Source organism: Mustela nigripes, chromosome 13 (genome assembly GCF_022355385.1).
Source record: "Mustela nigripes isolate SB6536 chromosome 13, MUSNIG.SB6536, whole genome shotgun sequence".
NCBI classification, from domain to species: domain Eukaryota; kingdom Metazoa; phylum Chordata; class Mammalia; order Carnivora; family Mustelidae; genus Mustela; species Mustela nigripes.
In genome coordinates, this window is record NC_081569.1 from 42,577,203 (window position 1) to 42,599,032 (window position 21,830).

The 21,830-nt window shown below is 43.9% G+C and overlaps 1 protein-coding gene across 3 annotated transcripts in view; it reads left to right on the top strand.

Annotated features, from left to right (window-relative positions):
• Positions 1-21,830, top strand: part of TLN2 (talin 2) — a 429,824-nt gene that overhangs the window by 399,679 nt on the left and 8,315 nt on the right. For 2 of the 3 annotated variants that reach the window (XM_059372168.1, XM_059372169.1), the window contains exons 53-55: positions 9,560-9,665; positions 10,549-10,673; positions 21,533-21,658. In XM_059372168.1, the coding sequence (XP_059228151.1) occupies positions 9,560-9,665; positions 10,549-10,673; positions 21,533-21,658 (357 nt within the window). Of the gene's footprint in view, positions 1-9,559; positions 9,666-10,548; positions 10,674-21,532; positions 21,659-21,830 lie in introns of those variants that run through there. The other variant, XM_059372170.1, reaches the window with a different exon arrangement.

The window sequence follows — 21,830 nt, forward strand, 5'->3', positions numbered from 1 at the left end:
CCTAGCTCCGTTCCTCGGGTGAACCGTGTTTCTTCCAGCCCCACGCCAGGACCTGTGCAGAGCGGCTAACTTACCTGGTGCCCGTGGGTCCAGACGCTGCCCACGCAGCCCTCAGGTTGGCGCTCTCCCTCTTGGCCCTTGATGGGCCATTTAAGAGGACAGTCCCTGCAGAGGGGTCCCCCTGCAGCTGCATATCTGGCAGATCCACAAGCCTGGATAAAAAGAAGGCAACAGCCTTTAGGTTGTTCGATGGAGTCAAAGACTCCCATTTCGCTCTCCAGCAACAAGATGACATCTATCTGGGAGAGGCATTCTGCCCTCATGAGGAGGGCCAGGAGCCAGTGCTCAGAAAGCTTCCCCAACAGGGAAGCAAAGTGGAACCTTCATAGGATCCTCTCCCTGACCTCAGGTCAATCTAAGACCATTTGCCGCTGCCTGGGAACCAGGGGCCACATTCGCCAAAGTACTTCTCCCACCTCTCCTCTGCATGCCCACCTTGTTTGGGCGAGCAAAAGGAGACAGGGCATCCAGGAGAGGTGGTTGAGTGGTTGGCCTCTTTGCTCAAGGAGAGGCCAAGGGATCCAGCACGTCCCTGAACATTAGGGAAGACGTAGGAGCCATTCCCAGTGCACACGTGCAAAGACCCCAGCTTTATGGCAACTGAATGACTCTGTCAGCCATCAGTCCTAAGGATCATCATCAGTTTTTTCTCGAACTGAAAGAAGGAAACTCACTGCGTGGAAGCTCCCCATCACGTGTATTGGGGAGGTTTAACTGCAGGGACCAGAGGCTGACAGGACGGGAAGCAGCCACTCCCTTCTTTTTCTGGGCCTGGCAAGAGCAGCTACACTTTAGAGCAGATGACCTTTCCTGGTGGCTGCTCCAATGAGCTGATTGGTTTTCTGTTAGGAAAACCTTATATTTGTAAGAGAAACAGGACTCTTAAGCTCCTGTGTTACAAACTTAGACGGTGGACATGTCCGTTAAAAGCTTGCCATCTGAGTTTCTTTTTGTCTTTCTACATAGTCATCATCATTGTGACCCATAATCCTGGTAGAAAGAGAAACCTGTCCCGTTTCTCCTTAGCTATACATGGTGTGAAGGTAGCCAGTGCTAAAACAAAATCAGTAATAGAAAGAAAAGGCGGATGGCATTTGAAATTTTCATAAAATATTCAGAATTTGTCTCATCTTTTGCAAGGATGTTTTTGCCTCTTGATGACATGTGCTGATGGTTCTGACTTCCAGGGAAATAGGAATGAATTAGCATCATACATTTATGTGTTTGTATACTTATTTTTGTCTCTTTAAAAAGCTGGTCATCCTCTTTGAAGGTTATTTTCTAAGAAGAATATAGCAAGAAAGCAAGCCTTTCCAGAAGACTTTCATAACCAAAGGAAAAATACAAGTTCATAACTGAAAATTGCAGGAGCCCTGGGATGGCATTCTTTTCACCCACACTGTGGACATTTGTGGTTTTCTCGGGCCTGTAGCTGAGATTAAGTTCATGTCTCATGTTGTAGCCCTAATTCTTCCTCCCAGGCAGACTGGGAAGAAATCTGGGCTAACATGAGGCCAAGAGTAAGAACGATTTATGCCCAGGAGCCACAGCACTGGTGGAGAACCCAGCGAGAAATAGGGAAAACGGAGATGCATAAATGGAAATTCGTGTTCATTTTAGATACTAAGATGAGCTGTTTGAGGGGGATGAATAAAGAAGCAGTTTTTTAAAAAACTAGTGATTTTTCACAGATACACACACACACACCCTGTCCTGTTCGCCTCTTCATTCTCTCATCTTCATGGGAGGACCATGAGTAATAGGATGATACAGCATCTCCATCCTGCAAAGAAAGTCAACTAAATCAAAACTGTAATGGGGGGGGGGGGGGGCCTGGGTGGCTCAGTGGGTTAAGCCGCTGCCTTCGGCTCAGGTCATGATCTCGGGATCCTGAAATCGAGTCCCGCATCGGGCTCTCTGCTCAGCAGGGAACCTGCTTCCCTCTCTCTCTCTCTCTGCCTGCCTCTCCATCTACTTGTGATTTCTCTCTGTCAAATAAATAAATAAAATCTTAAAAAAAAAAACTGTAATGGGATATCTTAGGATAGTCCCCTTGGATGTCTTGTAAAGGTGACCTCTTGTTTGAATTAATCGAAGAGAGCTAGTAAGATTCCTGGAAGCTGAAGAAAGGCTAGATTGTTGTCCAGTTCTTACAAAAGGAGAAAGAGGGGCACCAGGGTGGCTGAGTGGGTTAAGCCTCTGTTGTAGCTCAGGTCATGGTCTCAGGGTCCTGGGGTCAAGCCCTGTATCAGGCTCTCTGCTCAGCAGGGAGCCTGCTTCCCCCTCTCTCTCTGCCTGCCTCTTTGCCTACTAGTGATCTCTCTCTCTGTCAAATGGATAGAATCTTTTGAAAAAGAAAGAAGGAGGGGGGGCGCCTAGGTGGCTCAGTGCGTTGGGCTTCTGCCTTCAACTCAGGTCATAATCTCAGGGTCCTGGGATCGAGCCCCGCATCGGGCTCTCTGCTCAGCAGGGAGCCTGCTTCCTCACCCCCTTCTGCCTGCCTCTCTGCCTACTTGTGATCTCTGTCTGTCAAATAAATAAATAAAATCTTTAAAAAAAAAAAAAAAGAAAGAAAGAAAGAAAGGGAGAAAGAGAAAAGGTAGAAACTAAGGCTTGGAGACAGTGTCTAGCAATTTTACAGAAATAAATTGAGGTCATTTTTAGGCGGTACAGGAAGGTTCAGGGAGCTTCTTTAGTGAGCTGCTTTTATTAAATTTAGGCACATAAAGATGTGAGGGAAATTATGATGCTTTTGCTTTGTTCAGCTTAAATATCTTGGGCCAAAGGGTTTTTTTTTTCGCTGATTTGTATATTTCAGTTTTACTGTAGAAAAGGATTAAAAATACAAAAAACTGTATCAGCATCCACATGCCCACCATCTGTAATTAATTAACTTTGTTAATGTTTTGGCCTATTTGGTTCAGATCTTTATTTTTAAAAAAATAGATCAGTGAATAATTTAGTGTCAGTTATCAATCCCATTCTCCTTTTTTCTCTAAGCACAAATCACTATTGTAATTTTAGCCTCCTCAGACCCCTGGAGCTGAAAGTTCATTTCCTGCCTCCCACTACTGTCATCAAAGAAACAGCAGCACATGCACACAAAATGTTCTTTATACTGTTACGAGGGTCCCCAGACCCCAGTGCCTGGCTGTATCCTTTGGGAATTGAGAGACCAAATCAAGAACCCCTGCTTGGGTAACCCTTTCCTTTGGAGAATTCAGTCAGCTGTCCACAAATAACAGGATCCAATTTAGGCAGAGCCCTGCCCCTGCTGCCCAGGGAGCTGCTTTCTGAAGCTTTAGATGTGCCCATCTGAGCAGTTTTGGCCTCCCTTTGTTTGCCATTGGCTGAGGATTTCTCAGGGCAAGAGGCAGGCACGTTGGTTTTGCAGCAGTCACAGTTCAATATCGCTGCTAAACCACAATGTGAGGTCTTCGACAGGCTTAAAATTACCTCGTCTCCACCAGCAGAGCTTTAATTTGGTTCTGTCTCTTGTCTGCTATTAGGAATCATGTTGAATTCATGGCAGAATAAAAAGAACTCCTTCCCTCTTGCTTTATCTGAATCAGATATTTTACCATAGGGCTTATCCCCTTCTCAGAGCTGGAGTATGTGCACAAGTGGTTCTCTCTGTCTCTTCCTCCAGCTCTTCTTTTAAAGACAGAAGTCTTTAATCACTCTGCTTTGATGATGTAAGGGGAATTTACCCACCACACCCCTAACATTTCCAGCTTTATTGAAGCATAGCTAACATACAATTAACATATATTTGAAGTGTGCAGTCTGAATATTGATCTCTGAATACATCTGTGAAAGCATCACCACAATCAAAATAACAGGCATGTGCATTACTCCCCAGAATTTCTTTTTGCTACTATAGATGTGTTTGCATTTTCTAGACGTTTAGATACAGGGAATATGTAGCACATACGCCTTTTTTCTGGCTTCTGTCACTCAGCATCAACATTTTCAGATCCAACCATGGTGTTTTATGTATCGCTAATTTGTCCCATTTTATTGCTAAGTAATATTCCATCAAATGGATAGGCCATACTTAACTCTTCACCTAATGATGGACATTTAGGTCGTTTCCAGATTTTGATTATTGCAAATAAAGCTGCCTAGATGATTCTCTATACAAGTCTTTGAGCCCCTATGTGTTTGTTTCTCTTGGATGAAGACCTGGATATGGAATATTTGAAAATAGGGTATGCATTTTTTTTTTTTAGGTTTTTAGGAAACTTTTTTAAAGTCCTTATACTGTTCTACATTTCCTCCAGCAGTATATTAGAGTTCCAGTTGCTCTACACCCTTGTCAACACTTGAAATCATCCATCTTTTTTTTTTTTTTAAGAATCTTATTTATTTGACAGAGATCACAAGTAGGCAGAGAGGCAGGCAGAGAGAGAGGAGGAAGCAGGCTCTCCGCTGAGCAGAGAGCCTGATGTAGGGCTCGATCCCAGGACCCTGGGATCATGACCTGAGCCGAAGGCAGAGGCTTTAACCCACTGAGCCACCCAGGTGCCCCGAAATCATCCATCTTTTAATTTTAGCCATTCCAGTGGGAACATAGTGGTGTCTCATTGTGGCTTTAATTTACAAGGTTGAGTATCTTTTTTATGCACCTGTTTGCTTTCTGTGTCTTTTTTGATGAAGTGCCTGTTCAGATCTTTTTCCTAATTTTTGTCTTATTACAGAAATTTTAGGACTTTTTACATTTTCTAGATATAAATTGTTAGGGTTTTTTTTGTTTTTGTTTTTATGGTTTTTTTTTTTTTTTTTTTTGAGAGAAAGAGCATACACATGCAAGCAGAGTTGGGGAGGGGGAGAGGGAGAGACTCTCAAGCAGGCTCCAAGCTTAGCATGAAGCAGTGTGGTGCCTGACACGGGACTTGATCCCATGACCCTGAGATCATGACCTGAGCCAAAATCAGAGTCAAACACTTAACTGACTGAGCCACCCAAGGGCCCCTAGTCTTTTGGTGTTTTGTTTTTAATAGTTTCTCTTAGGGTGTTTTTTGCCATGTCATTTTTATAACAATGTCTGGGGAGGGAGGCAAATGTGTGTTATTAGAAAACAGTGTTGCAGAGAGTTGAGAAAACAAAAAGCAGATAGGACTTGAGAAAATATAAAAGGAAAACCAAAATATACCTTGTATCCCAAACATATAACATGAATTGAATGTTTCTGTTTGCACGGGTTATCAAATTAGTTTTAAGATCGTATCCCAATGTAAGGGGAGGAAAAATAATTTTCTCCTAACCCTTCTGAGTTCTTGCCTTGTGTAATAAGACAGATTAACAAGAGAAAAATAAATGTATTAACTTGTACAACTCATGGATACATGGCAGATATCCAGGAGAAAAAAATGAGTAACTGTATAGGTGGCCCGAACCACCAGCTTAAATACCATCTTTAGCTCAAGAAAAAAAAAAAAAGTGTGTAATTGATTGAGGGGAGATCACTGGTGGGAGGTTGGTTACCAGGAAAAGCTTAGTAAAGTAGGGTAAGGCAGATACTCAGATTTAAATCTGTGCCCTCACCACTGATAAATTCTCTTGTGATAGAGAAGCAACCTTCTCTTCAAGCAGGAAGAGGGAGACACCCTTAACAAATGAACATTTGCTTTTTAATGTAGATTTCCCTTTCAAAAAAGTAACTTATACTCATTTTTTGGAGCTTCCCCTGTATCTGCTCTTTCTCAAAAAATTAGCTCAAAATAATCCTTATACCAAAAAGTTATATTTTGGGGTGGCACACTCTTCTACCCTTCACCAGCTTCCTGTTGTTCTTTTGTTTGCTTGCCAGATTAATTCTCTTTTCAACAGCCTTCTTGAGCTATAATTGGCATATGACAGAATTTGCCCACTTCATTAAATTAACTGGCTTTTACTGTATTTATGGAGATACGCACCTATCACATTATATTAGAACATTTCCTCACCCCCCAAAAAAATCTTTAGCTTTAACCGGTCATTCATTGCCCTTACCTTCAGGCCAAGCCCTACACAAACACTAATGCCTTTGTGTGGTCTTTTGTGACTGGTTTTTTAACTTACATCGTGTTTCTAAAGTTCTAAAGCATAAATTTCCAAATTCATGGGTTTTGAAGTTTTTAACCATAATTTATATGTTTTGGCCTCTGAGAATCCTTACCCAATCCAAGATCACTAAGATTATTTTCCTGTGTTTTCTTCTGTACAGTTTTAATTCTTATATTTGGGTTTATACTCCATTTGTAGTTAATGTATCCATATAGTGTGGGGGAAGGGTCAACGTTCATATTCTTGCATATGGCTATCCAATCCATCACCATTTGCTGAAAAAAATTATTCTGTCCCCATTGAAGTAAACACATCTTAGCTCTTTTAATAAAAATCAGTTGACCATATGTGTGAATCTAGTTCTGGACTCTTTTCTGCTTCATTGATCTATATATCTATGTACCAATATCACAGTATCTTGATTACCACTACAACTTTATATAGAGAGTCTTAAAATCAATTAGTTTAAGACTTTCAACTTCATTCTTTTTAAAATAGTCTTAGTCATTCTATAGTGCTTTGCACTTCATATATATTTTAGGATCATCTTGTCAATATCTTTTTTTAAAAAGCTTGTTGGAATTTTGACTGGAAGTGTAGGTGAGATTTGAGGATAATTGACATCTGAAGAGTCTTCTCATCCATGAATATGGTATATCTCTCCATTTATTTAGGTCTTTTTGAATAATTTCAAAAGTGTTTATAGTTTTTAGCATTCAAATCTGTTGTCAGTTTAACACTAGGAATTTCATAATTTTTATCCTGTTATAAATGACACTGCTTCTTTAAAACTCCCAATTTTTATTGTTATATATAAAAAATAATTTATGTTTGTATATTGACCTTAGAGCCTATAACCTAGCTATACTCACTTATTAGTTCTAGAAACTTTTTTCTACAGATGCTCAGGATTTTCCACATAGACATTGATTTTACTTAGGAACAAAAATTATTTTACTTCTTCTTTTCTGTGTGCCATTTTCTTGCTGTTGTTTTTTTTTTCTTGCCCTGTTTCACTGTCCAGAAATTTTAGTACAATATTGATAGAAGTATGAGACCAAACATCCTTACCATATTTTTTATCTTAAAGGGAGAACATTCAGTGCATCATTTACTGTGAGTCTCCCATCATACCTTTAATTCTTGGCTTATTCTTACTGACCCCAATGGATAAACCAACTAACCAGCAAACGAGGCCTATGGACCATTTAGCATTTCAAATCCTGAGCCATAACCATTATCCACTTGGTGGCCTTACAGCATGCATTGTTTCTAAAAAAAGAAAAAAATAGTATAACCTTTTACAGTTAAGTGGTGCCAAATGCCACCATTTGAGTCTGGAGCTGTGGTTCATGACAAATATAGGTTCACAACTGTATATGAGAATCACATGGGGGACTTTTAAAAATCCTGATGCCCAGGCTCTACATCAGTCTAGTTCCTTCAATAGCCCTGATGGGATTATATATTAAATTACATATTAATTTACACAATCTTACCACCACTCTGTAACAAAAGGACTATTACTATGCCTATTTAATAGGCAATTTCCTTAAACTGAGGCTTAGAGAGAGGATAAGTAACTAGACCAGGGTTTCAAATATAGTTTGACCCTACACTTAACTGAACTGCGTCTCCCCTGGTTGTATTAGAAAATAAAAGACACCTAACCCCTTCCCTGTACCTTTCATGATTCTTTTGTGGTTCTGGAACTGATCCATGAAGCCATCATATTAGGACTTCTCCCGATAGCATGTTGTTCTGTTTTTACTCATCTGTTCATTTGTTCACTCATTCACAGGTTTGTACTGAGTGCTTTTATTTCCAAGAGAGTTTATCTTTAAGTAATTTCTACACCCAATGTGGGGCTTGAACCCACAGCCCTGAGATCAAGAGTCGCATGCTCCACCAACCAAGACAGGCAGGTGCCCCTATACTGAGCTCTGAATATCTGCATAGTGCTATATATAAGTTCAAGGGTGAGAAAGTAAGAGCAGAGCAGCTGAATTCATAGAACAGTAGCAAATATAAATGGAAAAGATTGCAAGAGGAAGGAAGATAGGGATAGATACAGTAAAGTGATGTTCAAAAATCTTTGACCAGTCAGTTCAAGCATTTAATATACTGTCTTCTATGCACTGGTATGCCTGGGGCTGGTCCAAGTATAATCCCATTAACTACCCCAACCCCAGATTTTTTTTTTTTTTTAAACCAAGCTTTTCTTGGTTCTTTTAGCTCTGGGTCCAAAAGACATCTTTTCCAGACTCCTAAGAAAGAGTGTACTCCCTAGCCTAGTGAAAAAGGGTATGGGACACCAAGAAGGGGATAATATTTAGTGAATTCCTATTGTGCTCCAGGCATCACGCAGGATGCTTCTTGTATGTTAGTCCATTTGATCTTTATGCCAGTGCTGAAGGATGGGCAGTATTCCAGTTTTACAGATGAGAGAACGGGTTCTGAGGGGCTCAGTAATCTGCCTGATGTCATAAACCAGGTGCAAGTGAAGCCAAGTGTGATCACAGGTTTGTCTCAAAGTCCAGACTTTGTCCCTGACTCAGAGACTTCAGGATTGTCCATAGAGAGACAGCCGTTGTGCTTTCCTCCCGAGTGTTTTGGCATTTCTAAATCTGAAAATGACCACTGAGGAGTATGGCAAAGAGATGCATAAAAAGAACGTTGGAAGAAGAATTTCAAAATTAGGAAGGAGCAGGAAGGTCTACGTCTGAATATAAATTTGTGGTGGAGGTCTCATCCAGTTTCTTAGTTCCATTTGTGAGTGATTTGAGAAGAAATCCTCACAGGATATTCTATAAATTGGAGTGGGTGTTGGATATCCAATATCTTTTTTAATACCATAAAAAAACAAAACAAAAAAGAAGAAGTTTTAAAAACCTTTGAGCCAGTCTGAAAGAAAGAAAATCCTCAGGACCTCTCCCAGGAGAGCTTGCAGTCAAAACCCTGGAGATGGAATGTTCCTTCAGGAACAGCCCTTTGATCAGTTGGTTATTGCTGTCTTGGGGACTTTGTCTCTAAGGCCCCACCGGAGTCTCCTATGTTTACTGGTCCCGCATTTTTTTGTCACAGGTACCAACTGACTTGCAACCTCAGGCTTTCCTGTTCCCTTGGACCATACTTACACTGCGGGTCACTTTTGTGTACATACGTTTTTGTATACGAGTAAAAGTGCAAATGAAGGACCAATAAGGACCTTATCTCACTTGTGATCTTAGGGAAACATGTCAGAAGGGACCTTAAGGAAACTCCTGGCTCCCAGCTTTTCATTTCTCACGTGAGGAAACTGAAGGCCAGTGAGCCTCAAGTGTTTTCCCTCAAATTCCGAAGTCACCTGGTTGCCACTTAAAACCAGGCTCTCCAACTCTGTCCGCCAGTCAGAGTGGACTTTCTCTCGCAGTGGCTACTGTCTTTCTTACGTGTTTGTCTTCATCCGTAGATTCTTCAGAAACCGAGCCCGGAACTCAAGCACCAGCTGGCTGCTTTCTCCAAGCGCGTCGCCGGTGCGGTGACTGAGCTCATCCAGGCCGCGGAAGCCATGAAAGGTAGGCCGCACTCTCGCGCCGAGCGAGTACAGCGAACTGAGTACAGGCTCAGTGCAGCGAACTGAGCAGAGAAACCGCACAGCCAGCCCAGGCCCCAGGGAAACAGTGAGGTACTTTTTTTTTTTTTTTCCTAAACAAATGGGAGTAGAGTTAGATTTTAATAATAAAATTATAATAATAATTATAATTATTTGTTTCAGGAGGTTATAGCCTCCTGAAACAAGGCTTTTTTCCAGTCTTTGCATTAAGTACTTCTACCAAAATGGTATAGTCCTTCTGGAACTGCTCACTTCTCTGAGGGGTGTCGCCATTTATTTTTATCTGTGTTTTCCTTCATCAGAATATTTTTTCCTCGTTTGCATAACACACTTCATGTTTAGGAAATGATGCTGTCTGGGTACATTGTTTGCACACCCCTTCACGGTGGCATTAGAAGCAGTCACCTCACCAGAGAAATTCAGTTTCCCTTTGTTTGAGTTGAGGTGAATGGCTCTTCTCCATGAGTCCCCAGAGAAGAGAAGGGCAAATCTGGAAGGTCGGCAAAGTCTTCAGTCTCTTAGAAATGGTTACTGGCATTCGTGAGCTCTAAGTGAGAAGTTAGAGTAAATCTCGAGCTGGCCTTGGACCATGAGATCCCGATTTTTGAAACTCTCACTGAGGACTGTGCCGGGGCTGTGCACATACTGCCTAGAGAAACAGGAGCCCACAGGAGCTCTCCTGACCCCAGCCGCTCTCTGTGAGAGCCGGAGAGATGATCGCTCAGCACCACGGCACTGGTAGGCTTACGGAGCTTCCCTGCATGCCAATCCAGATACTGTTTGTAGCGAAGCCAGTGCCCTGTGGTCACAGCTACCAAGAATGACCCTCTTTGGACTGATTTTAGGAACAGAGTGGGTGGATCCGGAAGACCCAACCGTCATTGCAGAAACAGAATTACTGGGGGCTGCAGCATCCATTGAGGCTGCTGCTAAGAAGTTAGAGCAACTGAAGCCAAGAGCAAAACCAAAAGTGAGTGTCCGTGTGTGGCTGCTTGTCTGGTGTCACTGGGTCTTCCTGCAGACTGCTCTGAGGTGGAGCTTGGTGTGCCTCAGGAGGCTTGTCTCCTTCCCTGTGGTTAGACTCCTAAGCTGCCCACCTGCTCTCCCGGCCCAGCACCTTTGCACAGGGAATGGAGAGAAACCCACAGGTGGATCCTTCAGGTTAACCACCCAGAAAAATACCTGTGGGTTATCCAGAGGAAGAACCCGGGCATTTGCAATCCAAGTTCAGTTCCATTCCATCTAAAGCAGGTGTTGGGTGCTTATTATGGAAAATCGCTGTCCTTGAACTTGATGCCATCACCCTCCCATTGTCTGGTTTCCATAATGCAATGCAAAGAGCAATGCTGTGGGCCTCTCCTTTCCTTAAAATCGATAGAGAGGACAACGTGGACCTCAAAAGTGGATCTGGTGACAGACTTTGTTAGTATGTGCTGGAGGCTGTGGTGGGCTGGTCTCTTTCCTCGTCTGTGTGTGTCATCGGGATAAATGTTTAAAACTTAAGAGCATGAGTAGATATGAAGAGAAATGGCCATTTAAAGAACTATTTTAATTGGGCGGCAGCGAGGACAATGATTACACAAAAGAACAATGAGCTTGTGCTCCAGGAGTAAAGCCCAACCCTCTTAAGCTCTTACCTGTCCCTCCACGCCCTCCACCACCAGCCCCCATGATTATTTTCAGAAGATGGTAGAACTAGAGGAGGCCTCTTTCTCTTACTATCAGGCAAGTTATGGCACCTGTAACCTCACTTCCCTTCCAAGAACCCAAGGACCTTAGGAAGTAAAATCTGGTTTTGCCCTCAGAAAAGTTGGATCCCTCAGATGACGTATGCCGAAAATTCTACCTTTTATTTATTAGACCAAAGGATGGAGTCTGAGCACTAGAATATGCCACACCCCTCAAAAGCAGAGCCTGGGTTCATGTTGTGTGGAAAGTAGACATGAGCAGGTAGTGAATGTATGAACCTTGGGAACCTTCTTAAAACCATGAAATTCTTCAAGCCAGTCTTCTAATAATTGCTCTAGACTTGGTGAAGGCAGTCTTTAAATTTCTTATCAAGAGGTAATTTGAGAGTCATGGCTTCTGACCTGGGGGTTTACCAGGGTTCCCTCCACTAGCCTCTAAGCTGAAGGTCTTAAGTGGTCTGAAATGGTCCAAGTTGTTCTCAACAAGCTTAAGCAAGGAGTGTGTATATAGGGGCGACTCCCATTTTCTGTCTACGTCTTTATTTCTGCTTTGTAAATCAAGTTAATCACAAATGGAAAATTACTTTCAGCTGAGAAGCAAACAACCATTGACTAAGATTTAGAGGCTTTGTGCGTAATTGGGTTTTCCTCTTCCTCATCTGATTTCATACAACAAGCCTCTCCTGGAAAGCTTCCGTCTGCTAATGCTGAAGTCATGTCATTTGGCACTGTTCTGGAGAATTCGCCTGGTGCTCCTGTAACAGCACTTTGCCAGATCCTGAGAGCTCCTGTTTCAGTCCCTCTCCATCTGTCCTTTTGCAGGACCCCTCGGAGCTCTGTCTCTGAATCCTAGTTGCCCTCTGTCTAGCCATTGATTCACCTTAGAATTCTTGAGCTGAAAATACAAGTCATTAGAGGCCCTACCCCATAGAATAAATGTTGTTACAGCAATTAAATGAGATAATTTAAGAACACAGTGCTTAACTTAATAAGCAGTAACTGTACTACCATCACTGAAACTATGCTTCAGAGACTTTTATCTACTAACTCCTCAGGAATGCCTGCAATAAAAATTATTCCATAGATCCATGAGCTGATGGCCGTAGCAAAAAGAAAACAAAACAAAAGGCTCACATTGACTGAGTACCCAGCCAGAGCCAGGCAGCCTTCTAGGTGCTTTGCATGGATGAACTCATCTGGCCCTTGCAGCAAGTCCACAGAGCAACACGTATTTCCATTCCTGCTCCATGCGTGCAAAGTCAAGGGCACAGTAACCTTGCCAGAGTCCGCAGGCTTGGCGGAGCTGGAAGCAGTGGATGTGGACTTTGGGTGCGGAGTCCATTCACCCGAGTCCTTTGGGTCTAGCCAGTAGTCAGAGGCTGTTGTAGCCCCCCAGAGGAAGTTTGGGGTTTGCCTGTACCCTTTGAGCTATTAATGCCTCTTCTGAGAAGCTGTGCCGAGCTGCAGGACAAAATCCAGAGAGAAAGAAAGTTCTGTGTGTCAGGGAAGCCTATTCCTTATAGCCTCATTTGTAGGAAGAAGTTAGATACGACCCGAGTGTCTCTTTGAAGAAAAAGTACGCAGCCATCTAAAAGAATGGTTGATAGGACTGTGTCGTATGAAGATGCTCATGGCATCAATGTAAAGTAAAAAAAGAAAAACACACAGGATGCAGAATGATGTGCTATTACGGTCACAACTCTATAAACAAAACCTTGCATATGAAGGAGACAGGGAGATGTACAAGGGCGACTGTGGAATTAAGGGAGGGCCTGTGTTTTAACCTTTTATAGAGCAGTGTTTTAAAAACAACAGCACTTAAAAAATGCTGAAGTGGGCCAGGGGGGCACTCCCTGCCCTGCCCTGGGATCATCCTGCCTTTGTGTTGACAGTCTGGGTCTTCACACAAAGCCAAGAAATCCTTCTGGAAAAGTCAAAGTGGACATAACTGTTGATTCGAGCCCCTTCCTTGGGGATCTCTACTTTAGGGCGCTCCCATCTTCATGTGAGGAAGGTGCTTTGTACTTCATGAGTACCCAAAAGTGATCTGAAGCCTTACTCCTCCCAATGGCCAGAGGCTCTGGCCACGTGGGTTACAGTATCTCTAAAACCATTCTAAAGAAACCGTCAACCCAAACTATGGTTTTTGTGCCTGTCTCAGAGTACCCTCTGCTTTGTGGTAATAACTGCATGAAATAAAATATCTTTCTTGCCTTTACATAAATAGGAATTTATTTCCCTAATTGGGAAAAAAAAAAAAAAGTCCAATCTGACCCCACCGTCAACCAGTCTTTTGTGGTTAACCAGTTCTCTCCAGGCCCTTCCATAACTGAAATAAGGAAGGAATCCTCAGGATACTAGGAATAAGCATTTGCTCTCACATTCCTCTCCCTGTAACTACACACAACCACACAAGCCCTCAGCACAGAGCCGATAATGCTTTCCTTTGTAACCGTGGGGCATTTACACTGCTTTGAAGAATAGTACTGGGGAAGGGCAATGGGTTTTTGTTTTGGGGGGTTTTTTGTTGTTATTGTTGAAATTATTCTGCTCACCACATTCTCAGGTCGCCTGTTTTAAAAGTAGAATGCTTCATTGTTTATGAAGATGATTCCTGGTATATTCCCAGCTCAGGACCTTAAAATTTAAGCACCTCTTTTTGCCTGGAATCTCCCAGATGTGAATAACAAATTCACACCATTAGCTCCACTGTTTGCTTGGGAAGATGGCAGGAAGGCAAAAGGGGAAGGTTGGTGAGCTCTGGTGCATGAGCCTGCGATGTTGCCAATGGCGCCGTTTTCCACACGTACAAGCAGCCTGTGCTCCACAGACAGGTAATGGACTTCCTGCCGTACGTACGGTGCCTGTTCTCGAGCCCAGTGCAACCTGGATGCCTTTTCTGCAGGCCTCTGTGTGATATGTTTGATATATTAGGTTGTTATTTAATCCAACTATATATCAAACATATTCCTACAGTGTCTTGCCCTGTCTCCGGGGGTTCCTTATATAGCTTATAAGGCAACAGGAAAGAACACGTTAAAATCACAAGCAGATTTAGAAGATGGGGTGCTCATTCCCTTTCATGATGTCATATTCCATTTTTTTTTTCTTGTAGCATGTCAGTACTGCTAGATTCTTTTGTTTGTTGTAGAAACAAATCATAATTATGGATGTGAGATACTCTGTATAGCTTAGTTTTGTGCAGTAATGAATCCTTAAGGGATATGCTCAGTGGAAAAAAATGGAAGGTTCTAGCCCATGTTTGTGCCATGGGATAAACATCGGGATTATCAGCCCTAAACACTCAGACATTGCCTCGTAGTTCACTTTTGTCCTGATCCTCTGCTTTGAAATTAGTCCTTTTCTTAAACAAGTTTTCTGCAAAAATGCAAGCACAGATCAGCTCTCTGTAACTTTCCCTTCCACCCATAGCTTCACATAGTATAAACCGAATCGGCCATACCAGCGGTAGGAAGGGTGAGTCACTGGGCTTTATATACACTTGCTTAGGACTGCATGTATCTAATACAGATAATGCAGTGCAGACCGTACTCTGTCTGTTGAATTTCCTGTAAGAGGTTAACTGGTCAGTAGAGGTTGGTCACATTTAGAATAAGCTGACAATAGCCTAATTGGGTGCAAGAGGAAGTTTGGGATTATGAAACATTTTTTCGGCACACAGCAGCCTTCTTTGGTTGGCTTTGACCTCCTCCCCCTAGAGGAGCCTGCAAAGAATGTGCGTGTTCATTCTAATCTCTCTCAACAAAAGATTGTGAGCTCTGCTTTCTGGAAAGAGCACTATGGTGCCCGTAGCTTAGTTCTTTGGAGCAGAGAAGCAGTGCTCCTTTAACAGCACGTCTGTGTGCATGCATGTAAGCAGTGCCCCACACGGTTGGCGAGCCAGTGGTTTGAACAGATGAGTCAGGAAGGCTTCCCCTGGTTAGGTCTAGAAGCCTTCTCCATATTGCGGAGCTCAGCTAGCTCATGTTCCTGGTGACCCCTGCCAGTGGTGGAGCTGCTCTTGTCACACCCTTCGCAGACATGTAGAGGAGTCAGAGCAAAGGAGCTTACCATGTGGTGGGTGTATCTAATCAAATATTTGAAAGCATTCCATTATCCTTTTTGTCCGTGCGTCCTAAGTAAACATGTACGTGACTTTTCTGAAATCCCAATGATCTTGAAGGATTTTTCTCCCTAACAGAAGTAGCAATGAAAAGATCATTTCACTGATACTACTTTTCATCCAAACAAACAAACAAACCCATGCCCTAATGAAACAATAGGTTCTATGGGAAAACCAACTCCCAAGATCCTAACTGTGCAAGCTTGGACCTTTTCTAATGGATGCTACACGAACATACATTATTTCTTATCTGGGTACAAAGGCTGGTCTCTCCCCAAGTGGCAGGCAAAACCACTTGGCACTGCTTTCTCTCTGTCATCCACTGGGACTACTTACTGTTTCCCTGGAGCTTTCAGAAGGGGTGAGGCCAGATTGGGACTTTTGGCAGGTCTAGTTATTTGAAGTATTTTCCCATTTGTAAATTTTCTTTTATAGTATACGTGAGGGTCTTGAAGATAACCCACCCATGGGGCCTCTACAAGAAAAGCTGGTATGGCCCTTACAGTTGAGTCTTTGGGTGCAGACTGAGGTCTCCCCCACCAAGGTACCTCTCCCCTCAATTCCAGAAGCAGACCAGGAGCAGCCAGACTCACTACAAATAAAAAAGGAGAAATGTGGCTGCCTATTCCACTCACACTTCCAACTGGCCAGAAAATGCTTCCCTGGTGTGGTGGGAGTTCTTGGTGTTGGCCTTCTTGTTTCCCTCAAGGACATTTAAATTATATGCAAAATGTCTACACTTTTAAAGAATATGTCCAAAGGGTTTTTTTAAGTTTCAGATGGGATACGACCTGGTTTTGAGTAGCAAGCATTCTGCAGACTTTAAGAAACACAGAGCAAAGCACAGCTCCTACCTGGAAAAATGGCACCATGCGTTGTGATGCACCCACCTGTTGTGAGAAAAGTGACTGTTGTGTTTATCGGCTCTTAGCAAGGCAGTCCCTTAAAGGAGGTTTTCAGGGAGGAAGGCCGACCTCAGGGCAGTGACCTTTGAGCCTTGTCCTCTGGGTACCATCACCTCCCTCACCTCCAAGATCATTGTGGGGAGGAGCTACAGGGATGTAATTCACAAACAAAAGACCAAGTGAAAGGACCACAGACAGAAGCATTCTTCTTCTCTGCGGTATATGCCCCAGAATCTGTTAGAGAGGAGGTTGGCAATGAGAGACCGGGAGAAGAAGGCAGAGAAAAAGTAGTGCCTGGTTATTTTAGCCAGCACCTTCTTAATGAAGAAAGGTTTCATTTGGAATTGTAACACATCTGAACTAAAGGACTGGGTGAGTTGAGGTTCCTCCTTAAGCTATTAACAGAAACCTGATGGATCCCTGGAGAAAGGCAGCCACGGCTCAAGGTCACGTGGTCAGAACATGCAGGTCACTGACTTAGAGCCCAGAGGGCCCACCTCCTGTCTCCGTGTTGGGGGAGAAGCTGGAAGCAGCTCCAGTCTGTAGCGTGTATTACTTGATATTCCGTTCAAATTTGGATTATGGCTTTTATTTATGATAATTTTAGGCTATCATCAGAAATGGCAGTTAGAACCTTTCTCCAAATTATGAGTCAAAAATGATCCCGAGAGAGAAAAACTGGCTTAGCCCGAAGTCTAAAAAACTGTTTTTAAAACCGCAAGAGTTGTAATGAGCACTGGGTGTTACAAGCCAGTAAGGAACCACAGAACACTACATCGAAAACTAATGATATACTGTATGGTGACTAACATAACATGTAAAAAATAAAAAAAATAAATAAAACCACAAGGAATATATGTAGTGAGGGAAGTTATAATGAAATTAATTGCGAGGAGTTACTGAGCATTTACTGTGGGTCAGTATTGCTCTCTGTATATTTATAATTTACCTATAGCACCCCCATCAGAGAGGTAGAAAGGAAGGCAGGTTCAGGAAGTGAATGAATTACTGCAAAGATTATGCCCTCAGAATCCCTAAAAGGCCAAAAGGCAAAATATAAATGAGGAACGACCTTCCCTCTCCCTTCCATCTGTCCCCCTGCCACTCCTACCCCAGTGGAACTCAAGCTCCTGAGACATTAGACAGATCAGAGCAAGATGGGGGTCCTCAGAGGCTCTCCAGAGCACAGGAAGCCACCAACAAGGGAACCAGCCCCAAATGTGACCTTTCCCCAGAGGAACCTTAGCAGACCTCTAACTTTTTTAAAAAGAGGCGCTCTGCAGGAGAGCACCAAAGAGGAAAAATACCGGCAAAAGAGTGCCTGGGCCTTTCTCGCAGCTACCAGAAAGCCAAGGTGAGGCTAAGTCCATCTTCTGCTGGAGCTTAGTGGGCAGTCCATCAACGACAGCTTCCGAAAGCGGGTGGTAAAGGGGCCAGTGGCCTTCTCCCAGTGGAGGGGAGCAGAGGAAGGGTCACTGAACAGGGGAGGAAAGGACAGATTCAGCCCTTGGAGGCTGTAGCTAACAGGCTCGTGAAGCAGAGCAGAGTCTTAGTTCGTACACTTAGGACTCTTTCTCCTGGTGCTGCTTTAGTAAGAGAGCCCCCTTGTACAATGCTGGGAATGCTGTTTACCTCTGTGGACGCCTGAGGACGTGTCACAGCCGGCTGTGGATGCAGTTGTGGGGTGCAGGCAGAGCATACAAGCAACAGCCCCTGGCCGTAAACAGCGCAGGAGCCAGCGCCTAGATGCGCGTGCCTTCCTCCCCAAGGGACTCAGAATGGACAGTTCCTGATGTGGATGCTTACTCGCTGCGTTTCTCCTGCTGCAAGCATGTAAATTGCCCCCTGGCTGAACTCTAGAACTCCGGAGACTCCTTTTGAATGGATACATTCATTCGGCAAACATTTATCATGTAGTCTACACTGCCCGATTGTGTGCTGGAGAGACCACATCCGTTGAGTAAAACACAGCCCGTGCCCTGGAAGAGAGGACAGGCTGGTAGGCTTGGGTTAACCGGGGTCTGTTTTCCTTCACCCAGGCCAGCATTTCCCGTGGAGCAACCCACCTTTATCAGAAAGGAAGATTCCCAGGCCCCGCCACAGACCTGTTGAGACACAGTCTGCGTCTTGAACCAGATCCTTGGGTGATTGTGAGGGAAGGCTCTCTGTTCATTAGCCCACTTAATAAGAGCGTTTTCTTAAGTTGGTGGCGCCCTGGGTCTCTGGATCCTTCTGGGTCTCCTTGTGGAAGCGCCACATTACCATCCTCAGTGTTCCCCATCTCCCAGCTACAATGGGGCTTCTTCTGTTGGCAAATCCTGCAGTTTCATTATGATCCTTTTCTGTAAGAAGGTCCTTTGAAAGCCAACCCATTCCATTTCTCTCCTCTTCTGCAATGCAGTGGAGCACCTTTTTAGCTGTTACGGTCCTCCTCCCAGAGGCCATGGCGTGTGCTGGTGGGAACCGAGCAGGGGGGCACCCGGGCACCCCTGACAGGGACACCTCGACATTTCCGAGTCTCCTTGGCTCAGGGAGAATCCCATCTTATAGGCTAGAAGTTGTGTATGGCATAAGGAGACACCTGGTGTTGACATTTATTTCCAGCAGGAGAGAGAGGTGGGTGTTTTGTCTTAGTTTTAAACCTGGCCTACGGTGTCTAAACATTAGCCCTCCGCCCCTAGAGCCATCCCATTCAGCTTTATTCAGCCCTTCTTGGTGCTTTTTAGTCAGAGCAAATATCCCCCAGAGATGAGGCTTTCTGCCATGTCCTTTTTAAAGCATAGAGATGTGATGGAACAAAAAACAAAAATTTATCAGCGGACATTTATACCAGTTGCCATTGCAAGAAGAATCTGTGGGTGTCAAAAATATTTCCAAACTGAGAATCTATTTCAAGTATGTGTTCTAGGGGGGAAAAAAAGCCTTCAGGGCAACGGAAGATGTGGGTGAGGCCTGTCAAATTGGTAGGAACAAGTTGATTCTATTAGATCTGCCCCATGCTTAGAGTTAGCACTTAATTTTAAGAAAGTCCCAGTTTTGTGGATCCTAAAATTTGGGAGATCAGAAATATGATGGGGTACTCCACACACCTTGGAGCCCGCCAGAGACAAGGATCTGGGACACATTAAGAAGCCACCATGGGCTTCCATTTCCTCTGCCCCAGTAGAAGGGGCCCCCCGTTGGATTCAGAACTTACCTGGTTTCCCCTGGTACCTTAATCTGTTACACGCTTGAGTTTTTTTTTTTTGTAGAATAACTTTCCAAAAAGGCTCTTAATTCAAGTTCACCTAATGCAGTTTCCTTGGAGCCTATGTATAATAGCATCTTTTATGCCAGAGTGTCTTATAATGAGTTGTTTTTCTATTTCAATAACCACATTTTATACTCCACCAGTCCTATAAGCTCCCTCCTCCAGAATGAATCCACTGCAACTGAATTCGTTTCTGTCCTGAATGCTCCTAGAGCAAGACTTTGTCAGATAAGAAAGAATATATGGCTTCTGTCCACAGACTTCTAAAATGCTGGCATCATTTGTCAGAGTCCCTAGATGGGCCCTGAAATGTTATTTTGATAACACTGGAGTTGTGAAAACAAAAATGAGCTTGGCATCTCTCATAGTTCAAGATGCGGCAGTAAGGAATAGGAACTGGGGGGAAAATGTATCTATGTATCCATCCTGCCTGATGTTTCGCATGGGACCATTAGTGGCCAACTCCGAGCCTCTGCTACAAAGCTGGTCCTCCCTGATGCCCCACGGGCAAGCAGGCGAGTAAAAACATACCCTCATAGAACAGAGAGGCTGAGGTTTAGATCTGGTTTAGAGTCTGAATTCATGCCGCCATATGACCGTGTCACAGCATTCTACCTCCCTGAGCCTCACTTTTCTCACTGTGAATACGAGAACGACTCTACAGTAGAATATTTGTTTTCCTCTTGCTTGGTGAGAATTAAACAAGAAATGTACATGGACATGCCTAACAAAGAACTTGGCACACAGTAGCTGCTGTTAAAAACATACTGCTGTTGTACAACATTGTGAATATACTTAATGTGAATGTACATTGTTAATGTACATTGTGAATCGTACAACATTGTGGCCACTGAATGGTCCACTTAAAATTGGTTCAGAGGGTAAAATTTATCTATTTTTTGGCACATAAAGAAAAGTATTGCTCTAGCTGACCATCATCGCAATGCGTGAAAGATAATAGCCCCATCTTCAACCTTCTATAACCAAAGGGGAACTTAACCCTGCTTAGGTTCATACAACGTGAGCGCTGAAGGGACCTGGAGGGCGTCTAGTCTGACTGCCCCAGATGGTGAGGCTGCCTCCCAGCCAGCCTGGGACCAAGGTACTTGCACTTGCCACGCTTACCAGCACTGCTCTCCAGCCTCCTGGCTTGTTCTGCCAGCACGGGGCACAGTGCTGATGAACTTGGAGCAGAGCCCTCACAGCCTGACAGCACCTGCATGGGGTGGTCAGTGTCCTTCCCCAGCTGGAGCCAGGCTCTAGACTTCCGGGGGACTCTACCTGCACGTCATGTCGCCTCAGCGTCCTTCCCGCCTCTGGTGATCTGTGGTTGGTACAGAATTCTCCCTGCTCAGCCACAGAGATGGCAAATGCTTTGTCACTTTTGTTTTTACAAATACAAGAAAAATAAGGCTTTTCACAACTCCTAGCCACCTTTCCTTTCTTCAACCCAATTTTTGAGCTTTAGGCTCTGGAAGAGTATACCACCACCCACTCCTTGGGCTTTGATGAGGGATTATTTAAATTTTCGTTATTGATGCCAACAGGACCATTTGAGCATATTTTATTCACGGTGAATTTGTGTCTGTTTAAAAACTCCGTTCTAAAAAAATAGTCTGTCTTGGAATTTCCTGACTGGAAATTTGTGTGGAATGCCACCGCTAGCAGCTTGTACCTTTTAGAATCGAGGTAGTGGGAGGCAGCAGAAGGAGAGGCGTTTTGCCAGCTCTGGCCTTTCTACCTGGGTGTAGACAAAAAAGTCATAAACAGATGAAGAGCCAGGTGACCAAGCAGTAAGTGGTTTGGCAAAAAGCACCCTTCGTGGATGCGAATGGCATGTGATGTCATTTTCTTCTGTTCTAGCAAGCAGACGAGACCCTGGATTTTGAAGAACAGATTTTGGAAGCTGCTAAGTCCATTGCTGCCGCCACAAGTGCCCTGGTCAAGTCGGCCTCGGCAGCCCAGAGGGAGCTGGTGGCCCAAGGAAAGGTAGGTGAACCGCGCTAGCCAGCTGCTGGGACATTCGGACAGTGTGAGTCTCTGAGGACCAAAGAGAAGGTGGGAAGGCCTGTGGCCTGGCCCCCCGGGCAACCATTGCTGAGCCTGCCCTCCCTGAGCTGCCCATGTCTGCCCCACTGAAAACTCTGCTTGCTTAAACCTG